We start from the raw sequence: 12923 nt of genomic DNA, 5'->3' as shown, positions 1-12923 counted from the left end.
CAGATTTGAAAAAATCGGCTGGGTCCTGAAGGCCAAAACAGGCTCAGTCCTGAAGGGGTTAAGGTCATTTAGAGTTGGCATTTTTGATAAAGTTAATAAAAAGTTATTTAATTACTTATTTAAATTTATAAAGCTGTGGCCGACCCCCGGGTCAACCTCACTTTCAAAGAAGTCATGTGTTGGTGTTTAATTATTAAAGGTTATTTAATTTAGCTAGACTACCGGTTGGTTTTAAGTAATTCATATGCATACAGTCTGTCTTTGTGCGTCTATATATTTACCTGTATGTATATATTCCAGAATGTGTGTATGTACATTTTGTATGTCTAAATATCTGTATTTATGTATGTACAGTATATATGTTCCGGTATGTGCGTTTCTATATATGAGGTTAATTTTTGGTTTGTGTAGGGGGCGGCAATAGAGTGTTCCGCACAATCTAACCTAAGGCCAGCCCTGAACTCGGGAGCCACAAAAACCGCGTAGCTGAGCGAGCTGGAATGTTTCTGTAACTCCCGACCACTTAACCAGGAATTGGCCGGGACGCAGCAGTAGCGGATTAAGGTATTGATATCCATTATCCATGCCAGTTTAGGGTTGTTATGGGTATCTAATATCCCTGGAGGTCTAGGGTGGTTGAACGGTTAACCCCTTAATGGTGCAGCCAATTTTCATTCTTTCATTTTCGTTCCCCCCCCCCCCTGCTTTTCAAAAGCCATAACTCTTTTTTTAAAAAAAATTTTTGTCGACGTAGCCGTTTCCAGGCTCGTTTTTTGCGGGACAAATCATAGTTTCATGGCACCATTTAAATGTACTGAGAAACGGTGAAAAAAATTGTGGAGTAAAATGGGCAAAAAACTGATTCGGTTTTTTGGGTTTCGTTTTCACGGTGTTCATCTTGTGGTAAAAACTACATGTTAACTTTATTCTATGGGTTGATTCGATTACGGCGATACCAAATTGATATAGATTTTTTATGTTTTACCACTTTTTAAAAAGTAAAAACTACTTGATGGCTTATTTTTTTTTGTGGGGCAGACTGTAGTTTTTATTGGTAACATTTTGGGGTACAAACGAGATTTTGATCATTTTTTAGTTGTTTTTTTCCCGAAAAACGTCATATTGTAATAGTTCGGACTTTTACGGATGGGAACCAGTTATGTTAAAATGTAATTTTTTTTTAAACATTACTTTAGGAAAAAAATTGTAAAAATCTTTTTTGTACATTAAAAAACTTTAACTGTTTTTTATAAATCCCTCTAAGGAACTTGAACCAGTAATCATTGGATCGCTTGTACTCTATACTGCAATACCAATGGCAGACCTGGGGGGCTTAATTTGACAACTATCGGCATCCCACGGTCGCGTCGCACGGGGGGCCAATGGGCTGTCAGAGGGGGCTACACCCCTCCTTCTAACACCATAGATGCCGTGGTCGCTATTGACTGCGGGGTCTAAGGGCTTAAACGGGCACAATCAAGGTGATGTTTGATTCCACCCATTGCAGTGAGCTTTAAATGTGCCGGCCTGTGGGGTAGCTCCGAGATTGTGACAATAAGCCATGACTAAGGACGCAGTCAGCGTCTGAAACGCGTAGGCACCGCCTATACCACTAACCACCTATTGTACTCTGGAAACACTCGTGTCAATTTTTTCAAATTTTAACTACTTTTGGAATAAAACTTGGAAGAAGTTTCCGATTTTAACAGATACACAAAACTCAGCGCTGGATCTATTTTTTCACTTTCCTGTCCATTCCATTCGTGTGCCGACACGAGGACCCGAGCACTATCAACAACCCATACCCGTGATAAGGTGAGCTGGAGGAAACCGCCTATTTTTTCGTTGCTGCACTTATAACTTATTGATTATGTTTTATTAGCTCTCTCTGGATGAGTGCGATGTAAAATGCATGTTACCTTTATTGTCTGGGATGGCACAATTACAGTGATAGCAAATCTATATACTGTAGTTTTTTTTAATGTTTTACTACTTTTGCACAATAAAAACACTTTTTTTGCATCAACGCATTCCAAGAGCCGTAACTTTTATATTTTTTTGTCCATGTAGCCATATGTGTGCTTGTTTTTTACAGGACAAGATGATTTCATTGGTACCATTTTTTACTGTAGTATTTTCACAATTTTTTTCATGCCGTTCGACATGCAGTTTAAATAGCACGTTAATGTTATTGTTTGGGTCGTTACAATTGCGGCAATACAAGTCATTAATTATTTTTTTTAGTCACACTAGGCGATTTCACAAAGCAATCTTCTGTCAGCTGATATAATGCTTTGGTATACTTCGTAAAACTGATAAGCATAATTTGGCCTATTCCACATCCTAGACCAAGATCCTGAATAAAAGTAATTTGTTGCAAAGTCGGTGAGTGGCTCGATACTTTCTATCTTTTGATATCAAGTTGTTTGTGCTGTACTGGTCGATGAGCACCTCCGGGGGAATTTGACTGCCGTGATCCATTAAAAAAGCCATTGAAAAACTCCATTCCAATATTTACTGGTTCAACAGTGCCAGCCTTTTCCTTCTTCCTTCTATTTATTAAGCATAAGACCATAGCAGTCCTGGGGGCCTTTGTTAGGCCCTCTGCTATCATGGCGACCCTTCGGTGGTCCGCTGCTGGGTGACAGAGGAAGCCTCCTCTGTCAAACCACTTCAATGCCGCGGTCATTATAGACCGCGGCATTAAACGGCCGGGATCAGAGTTATCTCTGATCCCGGCTATCAGTCAACACCGATCGCCCACGGTGATTGCACGGCGCTGCTTCTGTGCCTCTGTGATCACCATGATGTAACCGCACATCTTGATGGCTTCATGTAATCCAATCCATGACGTACAGTTACACCACGATGGCCTAATGATCAATAATGAACAATTTTTTAGCTTTATTGTTGATCTTTTTGGGTATTAACACCAGGCAATTATCGTTACGATCTTTCAGAAACAGACTAATCATAGTGGTAAAGGCACGGGGTAAATGGGCCTTAAATCATAGTCACACTGCACTAAGGTCATTGGGATACTCATTTATCAGGTTCCTCCTTGGTAAACAGTTGTCCGCTTACCTCATATGTCTTCCTCTGGATTAAAACTGCAGGATAATAGGTAAACTAGATGGATCTGAATCTTTTTCCCATCTTACTAAGGGCAGATACAGACGGACGTTGCGTTTTTGCGCGCGCAAACAACGCAGCGTTTTGCGCGCACAAAAACCATTTGACAGCTGCGTGTGTCATCCGTGTATGATGCGCGGCTGCGTGATTTTCGCGCAGCCGCCATCATAGAGATGAGGCTAGTCGACGCCCGTCACTGTCCAAGGTGCTGAAAGAGCTAACTGATCGGCAGTAACTCTTTCAGCACCCTCGACAGTGAATGCCGAACACAATATACAGCAACCTGTTAAAAAAAAAGAAAAAGTTTGTACTTACCGAGAACTTCCCGGCCGTTGCCTTGGTGACGCGTCCTTGGTGACGCATCCTTGGTGACGCGCCTCTCTTGACATCGGGCCCCACCTCCCTGGATGACGTGGCAGTCCATGTGACCGCTGCAGCCTGTGCTTGGCCTGTGATTGGCTGGAGCTGTCACTTGGACTGAATTGTCATCCCGGGAGGTCAGACTGGAGGAAGAAGCCGGGAGTTATCGGTAAGTCAGAACTTCGTTTTTTTTTTACAGGTTCATGTATATTGGGATCGGAAGTCACTGTCCATGGTGCTGAAACAGTTTAACTCTTTCAGCACCCTGGACAGTGACTATCTCCGGACGTCGCGTACCGGAATTTTTTTTGCCGGGTTCGGCCAAAACTAGTTCGGCCGAACTCGGTGAAGTTCGGTTCGATTGTCCGGGTTCGCTCATCTCAAAGACACTCCATTTGGATGTTTGGAAACAGAAAAGCACGTGGTGCTTTTCTGGTTACATTCATCCTTTTGACAGCTGGTGCGCTGTTTCAGTCGGTTCGCACAGAAGTGCTTCCGTGCGACCTGCGTGGTTTTCACGCACCCATTGACTTCAATGGGTGCGTGATGCGCGAAATACGCGGAGATATTGAACCTGTCGCGCTTTTTGCGCAGCTGACAAACGCTGCTCAAAAAGCACGGACTGTCTGTACTGCCCCATAGACTTGTATTGGTCTGTGCGTGGCGCGTGAAAACCACGCGGCCCGCACGGACCGAATACACGCTCGTGTGAATCCCCCCTAACTATGTTGCTCTGGAGACCATAATTTCCTGCATAGCTTTTGAGCTACCAGACTGCAAAGATCCAACATGGTCACCTTTGCTTGCTGCTGGGTAGGCACCTAAACAAATTTGGGCGCTGCATAGCCAGTGAGTAAGAGATGGAGGAGATGTGAAGGGGGGACGGGGACACTGGCCACTGCTTCCAACCACTCACCCAATTAGAGAGAAAATCTTGGAACTCTTCCTTTATTTCTTCCATCTTTTCCTGATTCTTTCTCATGTTATACATCTGTTGGGGAACAATAAGTTGACAAACATGTCACAGTGAAGCGTTAAGAGTTTGCACTTGTCTTATTCCACAACTATCAATTTTAGTTATGATTTGTTTAGCGCATAATGACATGAAGGTATAAAGGTATTTCCTGGTTCTTAAAAATAAACTTCTATAGGTGCCAAATCCAAAAATAATGAACTTTCAAAAGGTGATTCCCTAGTGTTCCATGTCACTTGCTGTGTGTGGCTGGGTAATGATGTGACGTCACCTAACCATGGCAGTCACACACACACACACACACACACACACACACACACATACACATACACAGGATCTGGAGGGGGAATCGGATGGGATACACTGCAGTAAATACATCTGAAAATGTATTCGTTGTGGATTTAGCACCTGGTTGGGATTCACTGGTTTAGTGGATTAAATTGCTTAGTTTTATCTTTTAGAATATGTAATTTCTGGTGTCTTCATTTGTCAGTGTCTTTATCATGAAAGTTCCATTAAGTGAAAAACGAATTCTCCTACTCCACTAAAGGAGCTCAGCTCAGCTGTTAGGGGTGTGTCTGTCTACAGGATTGTTGACTGTTTCTGCTTGCAACCAGCAGGATTTTGAATTCAGCATTGAATATAGTAAGCAGCTCTTTATCTGTATTAATTATTTGCTTATTTTTCTTTCATCTTCATTTTTGGAACCTATTGCAAGTTTTCTAGAGTCAAATTACAATGGCCATCCTGAAACAAAGAACAACGGAATTCTGTGTGGAAATTCGCATTTAGCCTAGCAGCAAAGTGAATGAGATTTACAAAATCTCATGCCCTCGCTGCGGAAAAAAACCACAGTGAAAACTGCGATAAATTGACCTGCGTTGTGGATTTTATATCTGCAGCATGTCAATTTATGATGCGTTTTCATTGCTTTTCTGTTGCTTGTTTTCCCCATTGAATTCAATGGGGATGTAAAACCCGCAACATATAGCGTTGTGACTTTTGTGGCGTATTCGCTGAGACTCTGCCACAAAAATGTCAACTTAAAGGAAAAAAACTTTTTTTGGTTTAAAATGACTTTCCAATCGGGCCTGGTCACAGCGATGCTTTCTTCTTCTCTTTTTCTTCCAGGCCAGCCTCCTGGGATGATGTTTCACAGGCTGCAGCGGTCACATGGGCTGCAGCATCACCCCAGGAGGCCGGACTGCACGGACAATGCAGGAACGCGTCACCATGACTATGGCCAGGGTAAGTATGAACGTTTTGTTTTTTATTTGTATTTATTGTTCTTTCAGACAGAATGAGCTGCGGGTTCTAGGTCACATACGCTGTGTAGTTTTACTCCGCTTATCCGACCTATGGGAAAGTGGCCGAAGCACTTTGTAATTCAGTATAAGATAAGTAATACAAAAAATATGCAAAGTTACTCCACTTTTTATGTAGATTTCACCTGTGAAATCTGTGTTGCCTGCAAATAGGTTTGTTGAATGACAGATGAGCACATTTAAAGGCATATTAGTATACAACTTTGTCTCACCTCTGATGGACTGGAGATATTGTACTTCAGATCATTAATAAATGACAAAAACATCTGCAAATAAAATAAATAGATTGAATGCTTTTGATGTTTTACATTTTAAAAGTGTATGGTTTTTCTGTACAAATATTCCTGAGTGAAAAAGTCCTAAAACAAGTCTGTGTATCGTTCAGAAGAAGTCTCTTGTACAGAAGATAGAACCTCCTGTTACTAATTAAAGAGGGGATCCAACTTCTGAGCCTTCTGCCAATCCTGATCAGCAAAGGGACAGAGGTCACAGCATGTGTCTAGGAGAATCGATGTGCATGGAAAAACTGTGAAAGGGCCACATTACTTATCTAGCACTTCAGCATTTTCATTCTGGGGATTATGGGGGACCCGTCAGTCAAACCCACAACAATGAGAAAGTGATGATGTATCCTAGAAATGTTGGGAAAAACCCTTTAAGTGTGTGTGAATACATTCAGTGGTCACCCAGACAGGAAACCAAGAGATTGCTAGGAAACCTGAAGTACCAAACCCTGAAGATTACACTTAAGGATGGCTTCAGAAGTGAAGAAAATATAGATTTGGCAAATCTACAGTTGCCACATGGGGGACAGGCCTTTTAGGGTTTATTGCTGGACTCTTAATGGCCTCTCTTTAGGATAGACCAGTAATTTGAGATTGGGGAACCCTTAACAATTACGTAATTTTCTTGTAAAAAATTTAAGCAAAAGTTTTCTGCCACTTATTATCCATGCAGAAAAAAGGGCAGAGAATTACTGAGCTTCAAGTTGAATGTTTTTATTGCCCCTTTCTTGCCCTTGTGTTCCGTGTCCTTTTGATATTCGTCTTGGCTCTCGTCTTGTGCTAAATGAGTTAGTCCAGAGAGGTGTAATCTTAGCCAGCCAACTTTGGAGATGTCCCAGCTCCTTCAAGCTCTGACCTCTCTGCCCCCACTTATGAGGGATTAGCGGATGAAGAGAAGGCCTTTTGTGCGGTGTCCCCTCTTGCGTCCCACTCCTGAATGCGGATACAGACCAGCGTAATGATGATGTTATTGCGTCAATCTGTATCATTATGTAGGAGACAAGATGCAAAACTGGGTGCTGGGAGGCCTCTGCGGTAAGTGATGGCCACAGGGCAGAGAGTGCCCATCTCCGATTGCCATGGAACCACGGTTGGAAAACGCTGGGATAGACCATTAATACTTGATCATGGGGGAACACGTTTAAATCCTTTACAAAAATCTGTCATATTCCAACCACGTATGTATGCACTTTAACTACAAGACCTCACCCATTTACTTTTTGCCCGAACATTTGAGCTTATGCAAAATAGTGGGCAGTTTGGAATTAAAAACAAGCACTTTGCCAAAATGTAACAATTATCAGTTTCTTCTGTAAGTAAAATATAACAGTGATACAAACCATTGTCATCTGAAACATCTCATTACACGTGAACGTATTTTTACTGTCTGCAGATCCGATACTGTTCTGGGCTCTCTTCACCACACCTGACAGATATGTTCTCAAACTGTACTGGAATTCTTCTCGCATATCTGGGTAAATAGGAAAAGTAAGGTATAATGATGTATGCAATATATCATGATTGATTTCTTGTGCCAGGAGAAAAGACCCGCGGAACTAGCCAGAGTGTCCAGGAAGTTATATTGTAGTCCTTGATGAACTGTTTATGGCTCATAGAAACGACCAGGGTTTAGGACAGTTTAACGCCTAAAGCTGGCAATACACATTAGTTAAAAATCAGCTGCACCCAAACGATCTTGGTGGGATCAGTCGATGATCTTATGTGTATAGGGTCTCCCAGTTCTTTCCCAAAAGCAGATGTGGAAGGAAAGCGTGATTAAGCATGTTGAATTTCAATATGCCCGATCCTTCATTCCTGTGGGAGCTTTGTATCGTATTTTATCTTTTTGTAAGCACTGTATTTTTCATATTAAGGCCTCATGCACACGACCATAGAGGTGTCCACGGTCCGTGATTACGGCACGGACGGCCCGAGAAGTCTTCTCCGCAATCACGGACCGCAAATGCAGCCTGTAAAATGACATGTCCTATTTTCTTTCCGTCCAGACTCCGGCCAATGCACGGACTGAGGAAACCACGGTCGTCTGCATTAGCGCATAGGATATAATGTGCCTTATATTATCTGCAATTGCACAAAGTATACAGACGCAAATGCACAGTCGTGTGCATGGGGCCTTAAGCTTAAAACTGGTTTAAAGTGCATCAATGCTTAAAATACATACATCAAGTGGGTCTGTATAGGTTATTACATCAGGAAGAACAATGTAAACATAGAAGTGACAATTACCTTCAGGGCTTCCTTTCTCCTTGCTAGTGATTTTATCGCCCGGATGTGGCATCAAGAAGCATTCAGAAGAACACTGATTGAGGACGTCTAATAATATGCAATCCTTGTATCTATTCTTTATCTTCTGTCCAGTAGAACATATCAAAAGAACATATAGAGTCATAAACTTTGATAACATATACATATAGAATTACATGTAGGGAGATATTTTAATTGGCTACCCGTTTCAATGCCGTACCAGCGTCTTCATCAGGCCATTAACAAACAAGCAATACACAAGAAGTATAAATACACTAAAAAACCGCAAACAAAAAGTAATTCATACGATGTCAAGCAGTTGCAGTTGACTTTGAAATCCCCTTATCCTAGTGTTGGAAATGTTAGTGATTGTATTCATTTTATGGACATCTGTTGAGCTGGTTTTATTTAACTGATTCTAAAAAGAAGAAAGATTCTGTATGTGGGGATAACATTAACACCATTTCAGATGAGCTCAAGTAGTTTGAAGATCATTTTGAGTAGAATAAGTTGATTTATTTTACAAGTAATCATATTAATATGTTTAAACTTGATCTCCTCACCGAAAAAGCTAACCGGCTTAGTAGAGATCGGTCCGACTATAAACTAGGTAGGGCTAGGGAGACGTCCACTGACATAATAAAGCCATCGGCCCCTAATACTGATGCCCATAGTGTCAACGTTACACATCCAGTTGACTCCAAAGCACAGCATGTAGTGAGCACTGATGGGACAAGTAACACATCTAGAATGACAAGATCTTCAAAATTTATCTCAAACCAAAAGGTTCAGTGCAACTGGACCTGTAATTTAACCATATCTGTCATCCGATAGGCCCCTGTAATTCCCGTATAGATCCCATCTCAGGGTTGGGTATTGTGCCCATGCACGCCTTTAGATCTTCTGACTTGGCTCTGTATTTAAAACACCTTGATGATCTTTTGAGATGTCCCAAACAGGGACCTTGTAGGGGCTGGGACTGACATAGGCAGGTTTAATGACTAATAACTCCTCTCAGTTATTTACATTTTCTGTTTATGATTAACCAATCTCTCCTCCATTGCAACAGATTAAGTATATACTATCTAATTTTTACCTCCTTGAATAAATTGGTCAAACAACCGGCATGCCCCAATATGAGGTCCACTGACCGCACTTGCTCTACAGTTTCTTTTTTAGGGTTCCTATCTCAGTTACCTCGATGCCACCGATCATTCCAATCACGCCAAACAACGTCATTTTTACTTCCATTATTGACCGCCCCTAAGAGCCAAACCATTACATTATTTGATTCTTCCCTCCAGTTCAAAAACTGTTCACAAAAGGAAGAATATATATAGAGGATGTAGAGCGGGTCGAAATAGAAAACCCAAGGGATGACGTTGTTTAAGCTTTCTAGCTAGGTTATGGAGGAAATTGAGATCTAATAACTATCAAAAGGCTTATCCTTCTTTACCCCCTAGATGACTTCCAACTTTCCCTGACTCGACATTTTTCTATTATCTCTATTGATGCCACGCCTCGGATACCCGCCACCCACCCCATCCCTAGCATTGTCTGTACCCCTTGTCCTATTACGCTTGATGTACGACCAAAATCCTTTTTTTATTATCCTACTCACCATCACAGTCCAGCTTTTGGATACGGTTTTCAAATTTGTCAGCAGTGAATTTAGATCTCTTGAAAAAGTACCGGTTACTGAAATTAATCTTTCTACCACTGAAAGACTAGCTGTAAAGTCCATGTCTTGATCAGCTGATAAGGGTGGGCATCATAATCTAGAACAGGGATGATTATCCCACTGAAGAACTTAGACTATTCTCTGACACTGAGTTTTATGAACAGTTAGGGCTCATTCAGACGAAGGTGTATCATGTTCGTGTGACGGTCGTTAAAACACCGGCAGTCACATGGACTCATGTACTTCAATTGGGCCGTTCACACGACAGTTGTTTCAACAGAGAGTGTGAAGGGTCTGTAAAAAAATAGGACATGTCCTATTTTTTTGCACTTCACGCATCCCTCCATAGACCCTAGTCTATGGAGGATGCGTGATAACGTGTACTACACGGGTGCATCACGGCGGTTTTTCACGTCCGAGATTGGCCACGTTCGTGTGAATGTAGCATATTCCAACCCAATGTCTGTATACATCCGTAAATGTAAAATCTTTATTGACCCTGCATTTGACGATGGTTTAATAACTAATAAGGAGAAAAAAATTCCTCAGCTACCATTTTTTTACCACCTTCTGAAAGGGCACAAATCAGTATTGATGCCCCCAGGCAGTCCCATCATAACAGGAATAGGCTCCCTTACAAGCAACCTATCCCATTTTGTGGATCTCCATCTCCAAGAATGGGTAGTTAATCTACAACCATGTGTCCTCCTGCCCACTAGCATTGCTTGATAAAGGACTATCTAGATCCATAAAGTTGCGCACATTTGACTATTCTGGAGCTAAATAAATCGACATGATTTTTTTGTATTCTACCAATTGTGTGCGGTCTTACTTTCTACCACCCTTCAATTAATCAGACCCCCTAAATTATTTCGACTCCCCCCCATACCAGATCCCTTAACTTATGTAAACCCCAGATCAGACCACCCAAAGTATTTAGACCCCAGAGAAGGTAAACTAAACAGACTTCCTAAATCTCCAAAATTAATCAGACCCCCAGATCAGACCCTTATACTCACTACTCACCGCTCACTGGTTTGGCTCCCCGCTCTTTAGCTTCAGGTGCAGCTTGCCGCATACTACATCCTGACGCCATCCAGCGGCAGGCATCAGGACCCAGAGCGACAGCTCCCGCAGCTGAATGGGAGCGAGGAAGGTAAGTATAATTAAAATCGGCTGCTATAAATCGGATAAATCTAACAGATTGCGCCCGATTAAAAAGATCGTACTGTGGTCTAGGAGTTCCATTGACCTCATAGCCCCCCCCCTTCCTAAATCACCCCTTGACATACCATCAGGTTTAAAACTAAGTTTCCAAGGGTTGACAACCGACTTATATCAGATTGTGTTAGTTTCTCTTTTATAGTGTTGTTTTTAGTGTGTACATTTGAGCAGCTATATATTTGAATAACGTAAATCGGCTGTCTTCCTATTAGACCTACAGTAGTTCTCTTGCTCTGTTTTGAACATCAACCTGTATATTTCTGAAATTGTTAAACGCACTTTTACACCATTTCTAAATTTATTTGTGATTTAAATGGTTTTATTTTTACATTCCCCTTCATGTGATCCGAAATTATTATTGATCTATGTTTCATGTTTTTTTCCTATCACAACAACATTTATGTATTTATCTGTTCATCATATTTATTCATTTCATTTAACTATGACAAAGTTTTTGATTCCCGCTATTATGTATGATTTCGTCATTAGTTTGGCAAGACACAAACTAATATGTATTCAATAGTTACATTAAAGGGGTTGTCCACGACAACTGATGACCTATCCACAGAATAGGTCATCAGTAAATGATCGGTGGGGGACCGACACCCGGTCCCCACACCGTTCAACTGCTCCGGCTGCCCCCGGGCACTGGACGTCCATGCCGGAAGCCGATGGCTTTGGTCACAAAATAGCGGCCGAACTGCAGTACAGCCAACTGCTTCCGGCTCTGTACACTGCACACTGCCATTTTCCACATCCGAGGTGGACCCGTACGGGACGCGTTGTCACGGATCCCCCACAGACTACAGTCTATGGAGGGATGCGTGACATGCAGGAAAATAGGACATGGCCTATGTTTTAACATTGAAATACATGGGTCCGTGTGACAGCCGTTGTTTTAACGGCCGTCACACGGATGAGATTCACGTTCGTGTGAATGGCCCTGTAGGGTACGGCAACATTACTGATTGTTCGCATTCATAGAAGAAGTTGGGGCTTCTCCTGCTGCTGTGTACAGCCTTCCTAGCTGGTAATATCAGAATTTCTTTATTATTTCTGTTTTTACGTTGGGACTCAAGGATGTAACTGACAACCTGGTTCCTATGTAGAAAAGGAGCAGGGGAACATTGATGTGGATAAGACATGGAATCAATGCTGTGGTCACTAATAGAAAAGCTGCTCTAACATATTAGACCTGCAGAGCAACTGGTTGTGGACTGGCGTAAGGACCATGCCAAACAGGACCCTATATCTCAACTTCCTGGTCCCTGTAACCAAGTGAGCGGACGTGATATTGAGCTTTACTGCAGTCACACATTATTGCTTCAATACATCTACAATACAAAAATGAAGTAATGTTGATTTAAAAAAATTCCTACCGTATTGTGTCTGTATGCAAGACTATTGTCAAAGTTGCTTCACTTTTTTTTATTTTAGATAAGGTCAAGTAAATGCCTATCTCTGCTCAATCTGCATTATCAGGCAGTTCTGTGCCACAAAAAACATGGGACTATTCTAATTTCTGGACTGTGGTATGACGAAAGTATAAAGCGAAATATACATTTAATTAAATATAACATTTCAAACCTTAATTTCCCCTTTGATATAGAAATCTGCATCTTCTGCTTCGCATTTCTTTGGGTGATACCAATCCCGAATCAAGAAATCAAAGTACTGGA

The 12923-nt window shown here is 41.7% G+C and overlaps 2 protein-coding genes across 3 annotated transcripts in view; one reads left to right on the top strand and one right to left on the bottom strand.

Annotated features, from left to right (window-relative positions):
• The window catches only part of PLAT (plasminogen activator, tissue type), a 336360-nt gene that overhangs the window by 20036 nt on the left and 303401 nt on the right, over positions 1 to 12923 (top strand). The window lies entirely within an intron of this gene.
• The window catches only part of LOC142750111 (RING finger protein 112-like), a 63722-nt gene that overhangs the window by 26278 nt on the left and 24521 nt on the right, over positions 1 to 12923 (bottom strand). For both annotated transcript variants that reach the window (XM_075858924.1, XM_075858925.1), the window contains 5 exons: positions 12832 to 12918; positions 8322 to 8445; positions 7415 to 7545; positions 6003 to 6056; positions 4409 to 4483 (listed from right to left, as the gene is read on the bottom strand). In XM_075858924.1, the coding sequence (XP_075715039.1) occupies positions 4409 to 4483; positions 6003 to 6056; positions 7415 to 7545; positions 8322 to 8445; positions 12832 to 12918 (471 nt within the window). The remainder of the gene's footprint in view (positions 1 to 4408; positions 4484 to 6002; positions 6057 to 7414; positions 7546 to 8321; positions 8446 to 12831; positions 12919 to 12923) is intronic.

The sequence above is a fragment of the Rhinoderma darwinii genome, chromosome 3 (assembly GCF_050947455.1).
Source record: "Rhinoderma darwinii isolate aRhiDar2 chromosome 3, aRhiDar2.hap1, whole genome shotgun sequence".
Lineage (NCBI taxonomy): Eukaryota > Metazoa > Chordata > Amphibia > Anura > Rhinodermatidae > Rhinoderma > Rhinoderma darwinii.
This window is presented reverse-complemented; position numbering and strand designations above follow the sequence as displayed.